At 42.1% G+C, this 6,513-nt stretch overlaps 1 protein-coding gene and 1 non-coding gene across 2 annotated transcripts; both read right to left on the bottom strand.

Moving 5' to 3' along the window:
- Window positions 1-313: 313 nt before the first annotated feature.
- LOC119359832 lies at window positions 314-433 on the bottom strand. Its single transcript, XR_005172681.1, has one exon. It is a non-coding gene; the product is annotated as a U5 spliceosomal RNA (small nuclear RNA).
- A 741-nt stretch (window positions 434-1,174) lies between these two features.
- Window positions 1,175-5,427, bottom strand: LOC119353689 (serine/arginine-rich SC35-like splicing factor SCL33). The gene is made up of 6 exons (XM_037620340.1): window positions 5,299-5,427; window positions 4,052-4,206; window positions 2,796-2,873; window positions 1,832-1,990; window positions 1,654-1,734; window positions 1,175-1,539 (listed from the first exon to the last, which is right to left on the bottom strand). Exons 2-6 carry the CDS (start codon window positions 4,198-4,200, stop codon window positions 1,389-1,391), a joined length of 618 nt encoding a protein of 205 aa, XP_037476237.1. The 5' UTR covers window positions 4,201-4,206; window positions 5,299-5,427; the 3' UTR covers window positions 1,175-1,388.
- Window positions 5,428-6,513: the final 1,086 nt, after the last annotated feature.

The following is a 6,513-nucleotide window of genomic DNA, read 5'->3' on the forward strand; positions in this document are numbered from 1 at the left end:
GTGAAAGAGACGAACTTCGGCTACAGCTGTCGAGGTTAGTTTCTTCTTCTTCTTTTATACCTTTTTTTTAGAAACATTTTGATTTATACTCAGTCGAACTGTCTAGCTTTGCATGTTTGGGCCTTGTAAGTGATAAGGCCCACGGGATATTCAGCAATACCACTCCCGGTCCTTCCTGCTCCGGTCGTTGGCAGTACAATGAGTCTTTCCAAACGACCTCCATAACATTGGAATTGCTGGTTACCATCACTACAGCAAACAATTTTTCTTTCAGACATTTACAACAAAATGTTTGAAATTCAGATTTGGTGGGGCCTCCTCACATGGAGAAGACACCCTCTAAAAATTAGGGTATGCTGCTTAGTGTGGCGTGCACACGGTATTCTTTAGTAAAAGGCGAAAGAATAGTTCGCTTTGTGCTCACCACGCAGCTGCGTGATTTCTAACACTAGCACCACCCGCTCTTATGTAGCCCACCTCCCTCGCCTCTCTCCCTCAGCTAGGCGAGGTGGGACTAAACGGAACCATTTGGACGCCCTCTGCTTGCCCTCCGCTGCCCCAGACGCACGTTACGTCGGGCCTGGAATGTCAGCCCAGCAGCAGTGACGCGAACGGCCCAAACCAGCTGTCCATGGCGTCCTACGCGGCCTTTTCCTTTCGCGATCGTGCGACGGCGCTTGCGCGTGGAGGGAAATTTGTTGCCACCTCTTCACTTGCCTTAAAAAAAACCTCTCTTCGTTCATGTACGATGCGTCTGTCTATCTGGCATTGTGTGCTTTTGTGTTCACGATCACCGGCCATGGAAATGATGCACGTCCATGTTTTTTTGTGTTCACGGAGAATCCGATGCACTGATCTTGCAGGAAAGAAAACATTCTTGTGCAGGTATTCCCATCAAAAGGGTATATAGAATTCAAAGAAAAATGGAGCGTTCCAGCTGGTGAAAGAATGATCTGTTAGAAATTATAATCTGTGCATAGGAGGGACTTTGCACAAAATGAGCTTAAAATTCAGAAGATGACAGCATTCCAGCTGGGACAGTTCCTTGTTTGGATCTTTTTTTGTCGACCAAACTCATGTGCTGCTCTGCTGCCAACTACTCCCTTCGTCTCATGTGTCAAAAACGTTCTTAGGGAGTAGCATTTAACCCAGCCCAGTGTATGCCCGTGACGAATATGCAATGCAGAGTCATTTTATTTATGCGCTAAATAATCTAGTGCAAAGGTACAGAGCCGCAGACACAGTTTGACATACTCTTGCTGATACACGACGGCAATCTTCTCTCTATAAATCCACGGTTAGCGCGGTTCACAAAAGCGATAGCAAACTTAGATTCCCACGAGCAAGTCCACTACAGTTCTAGAGACCCGAGCAGAGCTACTGATGCTTCAACCGCTAACCGAAATCGACCTCTCTCTTCGTGAGGACCTGCCGTACTTCCCATCCAATGGACTCGCACTCCTCGATCCGCTGGGCGAGCGGGAGCGCGAGGGAGACTCGTCTCTGAACCTCCGCCTTGCGGGCCGAGGTGATGGAGACCTGTCAAAAGGCAGCAGGTTCAAAGCATCATTAGGTGGAGAAAAAGATCAAGAATCATACTGTATTAAAGTCTCCAGCAGCTACACTGAAAGCTGGAAAGAAGAGCAGGGACACCTTGAGTAGCTACGGCCGCGGTAAGATGGCCGCCCCCTTGGGGAAGGAGAGTGCCGCCGATCGTAAGACCGACCTCTGCTACTGCAGGATGTGCAAACAAACAGTCAATTGAGTGGCCGGCATTTGGAGTTGAACTAATGACAAGCTACGTGTGGGTGCAAAGAAACAAGCAGCAAACCTTTCTCTGGTTCTCATCTCAGCAGGCTTCTTTCTGTTCTCCTGTGCAAAAACAACTGCAACTTCTCTACCAAGAATGACCTGTCCATCCATGTAGTATTTTGCGTCTGCCGCATCGTTGGGATCAAAGTACTGCACAAACCCAAATCCCCGTGGCTCCCTGCAACGGACCCAACAAAGTAGAAAGATCATATCCATCCTTAAAAAGGGTTAAAAGCTTATGGCCCTGAGCAATATAACAGAATTTCTTCAAAGCAGTACACAGCAACCAAACCAGTGTCAACTTCCAATAGTCAAAGACACACGCAGATTTAAGTAAAACAAGTAAAAAGTGCACTCGGCTGCTGACCTTGCACTTCATAAAAAGTGCAATATAACAGAATTTCTTCAAAGCAGTACACAGCAACCAAACCAGTGTCAACTTCCAATAGTCAAAGACACACGCAGATTTAAGTAAAACAAGTAAAAAGTGCACTCGGCTGCTGACCTTGCACTTCATAAGAGTTCTAATACAGACTTCGAACTCTTCATGATCACTTGCAAATCTCTTAAACCTGTAACTATATCTTCCGTTCTCTTCAATAGTGATCTTAGTTGCATTTGTATGTCTCTTAACTTGCAAGTCTCTATTTCTTCCATTCTCTTCAACAATAATCTTTAACTGCATGTTTCTTAACTTGCAACTTCTCTATCTTTCCTTCTCTTCAACAGTACTCTTAACACTTGTCTTCAAAAGATTACTTCCACTGTTAATTCCAAGGGGTTCACAAAAGTATTTAATGTACGCTGATACAACTATATTGCAAACAACTATCTTGAGAGGTGGATTATCCTATGGCTAAAGCGGCATGTGCTATCCTACAAGCTCGAATAGCAAATATGGATATGGCAGTATGTTACTGCAAAAAATTGCTAATATCTGCAGTTGTAATGGACAATGAACAGGTCTAGATAGAGTGCCTTACTGAGTATAGTAATCCCTTGGAATATATACGTCTTTAAGACGACCAAACTGTGCAAATGGCCGGCGAAGGTCATCTGGCCTGCATTCATAATTGATGATGAGTTAAAAAGGCTAGGAGGAAAGAAGAAACTCACATCACTTACATGGAAAGAATAAAAAAATTGATAACATAAGAAACAGCAAGATAGGAAGGGAGAGGCGCGCACAGACGAATGCCAGTTAAGCAGCAGATAGCAAAAGGCAACACATATGACTAATGCCTATTCAAGGATGCATTTTGAGGTTTATCCCTGTTGGTTAGTGCTGATCCCCCACATGGGAAGGCATGGGGTAACAACCGAAGATGGACTCATTTTAGTACCACCAAGTTATATTCAAAACTAAGTGTATAGACTTAAAAAACTATCTTAGTTGAACATGAATACATCCATGCTTTAAAATAGAATGAGGATAGAATGTCAAAAATGCATTTACCATATTTTCTGAATACATCCATGCTTTAAAATAGAATGAGGATAGAATGTCAAAAATGCATTTACCATATTTTCTGAATGTGTTACACCAAGGTGAGTTTAGGTAGGAAATTCCACAAATAATACACCGGATACGAAAATGCATGCTAGTTTGGCCTAGGAGAAAGTTTAGCTAACATATACTCCCTCCGTCCGCGAATAAGTGTACATCTAGCTTTTGTTCCAACTCAAAGTTTTAAAATTTTGACCAACTTTATAAAAAATAATAGTAACATATATGACATCAAATTGATATATTATCAAAGTACAATTCAAAACAAATCTAGTGATACTAATTTAGTGCCATAAATGTTTTTACTTTTTTCTAGAAAGATGGTCAAAATTTTAAAACTTTGACTTAAGACAAAAGCTAGATGTACACTTATTCGCGGACGGAGGGAGTATGACAAATTGCTTATTCTTGGATGCATTTTGAAATTGATGCCTCATTAGTGCTGAATCCCCCACATGGAAAGGCACAGGGCAACAACCGAAGATGGGCTTATTTTATTGTACCACCAAGCTATATTTTAAACTAAATGTATATACTATTAGACTTACAAAACTATCTTAGTTGAAGATGAACACACGTTTTCTCATCAAAATAAAATGAGGATAGAATGTCACAGATGCATTTACCATACTTTCTGAACATGTTTAACACCAAGATGAATTTAGGTAAGAAATTGTAGAAATATAAATACACATGCTAGTACTAGCCTGGGAAGTTCTGTGGAAACCTTACCTGCAGTCACGACGAAGGTTCCTGACCAAAAGACTGGTTGGGAGATCTCTACCCCGACCATCATAACGATCACGGGGACTTGGGCTACGGGCCCTTCCCCTGTAGCCTCTCGGTGGTGGGGATGGGCTGTAGCTGTAGCCTCTCCTCATATTGGTCTACAAGAAAACAATAAAGCATTATTACTAAAACAATTCCATGCGCCACAAAATGACCATACTAGCCTATTTGGTGCAATGAAGATTAAGCAAGGCATAACCTAACCATCAAGCATTAACTTCAAGGGATGTTCGAATAGGGAGAAGATTGTAATGATCGTTTCGTGCTCAAAACATCATTATTTTGTCCATTGTACAAGATGTCATCGCTTCATCATCACATGTTTTCTCATTTAAAATTTAATACTCCCTCCGTTCACTTTTGTAAGTCGTTTCAGACAACTCAAAATAGGTTGTTTTGCATATTGTCTGAAATGTCTTCAAGGTCTTATAAAAGTGAACAGAGGAAGTAATAATTTATAGTTACATTGATGCAAACATTAGTTGCTAGAGATGACACTAAAACACAAGTATGTAAGTTTACATAATGGCCTTCCTAAAATTAACTTATATGACTTCGCGGGGATAGTTCACTACAGATTTCAGTTATTTTGTCTGATCTTCATGAAGTATAGAAAAAACAATAACGAGCACAAGCTATCATCTAAAAGACTAACACCATCAGGCCCGCTGGATCAAAGGGCGAACAGGACGTTTTAAGTACCCCCACAGTTAACCAACCTATCAGACTCGTGGGAGTATCTCTTAGGAGATCACAAGAATACTTCCTCGAATCAACACAAGGGAATGACAAACAGGTTACGATGAAACATTGACTACCCCACAGTTATTGTGCGCATGAATGAACATGAACACTGGCAACCAGAAATTCAGAGCAACGACCACACTATATAACGGCAACGCTGCCGCACCGAATTTGCTTCAGACCTATCCAGACAGTCTAACGAACCAACAGATCTGAGGCGCGATTACAACCGCAATCCATCATCCACTTACATCTTCTACCATGATTATAGCATGAGCGGAATCGTCAATCAGGACCGGCAATTATTTTTGGAATATAAACTGCTTAAATTTCCACGGGGATCACGCGAAATCCGGGATCAGGAATACATCGCAGTGATTAGGTGAACTATATCAGACGGATGATCACAGGCAACCAAGCTACCAAGCAAATCGAGCGAAGCTTACCGCGGACGGGGAGGATCGATCGGAGTGGCGCCGCCAGAGGGGAGGAAGGAGACGAGATCAAGGTTCGCGTGGAGTCCGGAAGCTTCCCGAGGCGACGGGGAGTGGCGCTGCCTTTATCGACTGAGCCGGTGTCGCGCAGACGTTGGATCGGGACACCCGTCCTAACTTGTGCGGTTGGACGGTGATGGATGCAGTGGGCCGAAACCGTTTTGGGTCATAGGTGGATGGGCTTCTCTCCCCATTTTTTTTAACAACAATAAGTGTCACGATTTTGAACTAACTCCAATTCAAAACTGCGACACTTTTTTTACATCCAATTCAAAACTGCAACACTTATTTTGGATCGGGGGAGTAGTATTTTTTTAAGAAATTGTTGAAAATAAAGGTCAAACGAAACAAAAGAAAATGATGAAATCACACATAAATGGATATAGAAAATTCAAAGAACTCAAGAGTATCAAACATACATATAATGTCGAGTCTCATATGACTTGTCAAAATTTCCCTCGACAACAAAAAAAATTCGTGTTCAAAGGGATATAAATTGGTGTTTTCTTCCGCAAACATTTTTTGTCAAAATTGTACACTAAACTTAAGGAAAACATAGAACCGGATCATACACCAATTTTTTCTAGAAAAAGTATATGTTGACATTGCTTTTTTACAAAAATTTTTGAGCATCAGTACAGACACAAGCGCTCATATACACGCGCATACACTCATCCCTATGAACGCACACACGCACACCCTACCCCTATGAACACCTCCGAGAGACTGAGCCGGCATATCCTATCCCTATGAGCACCTCCGAGAGACTGAGCTGGCATATCATCTTGAGATTTACGAAGTCACCGTAGGCGCCTCGTCGTCGACGGGAACGTCTCCTCCCACTGAAAGCGCATCGCCGGAAGTCCTGAAATAAATCCAGGAATAATGCGAGCACCAGGATTTGAACCCCTGGTGGGTTGAGGATACCACTGTCCACCTAACCATCTCAACCACAGGTTGGTTCGCTATGAAAGATATATACATTGACATATCTAGATCTAGATTGCTTTGTATTTTTCATTTGCAACTAGAAAGTACTCCCTCCATTTCGAAGTTCTAGCTTTGTTATAGGTCAAACGTTTTTATATTTGACCAAGTCCACAGGAAAATGTGTTAATACCTAGAACATTGAGTCTATTTTACTTGGAAAAAAACATCAAATCTATT

This window comes from Triticum dicoccoides, chromosome 2A, assembly GCF_002162155.2.
Source record: "Triticum dicoccoides isolate Atlit2015 ecotype Zavitan chromosome 2A, WEW_v2.0, whole genome shotgun sequence".
NCBI classification, from domain to species: domain Eukaryota; kingdom Viridiplantae; phylum Streptophyta; class Magnoliopsida; order Poales; family Poaceae; genus Triticum; species Triticum dicoccoides.

Bases quoted from the DNA above. Each gene is read 5' to 3' on its own strand.
- LOC119353689 (XM_037620340.1), bottom strand. From the start codon at position 4,200: ATGAGGAGAGGCTACAGCTACAGCCCATCCCCACCACCGAGAGGCTAC. The intron at 2,874-4,051 runs GTAAGGTTTCCA...TTATGAATGCAG, and splicing joins AACCTTCGTCGTGACTGCAG to GCCAGATGACCTTCGCCGGC. The intron at 1,735-1,831 runs GTTTGCTGCTTG...CACATCCTGCAG, and splicing joins GAGATGAGAACCAGAGAAAG to TAGCAGAGGTCGGTCTTACG.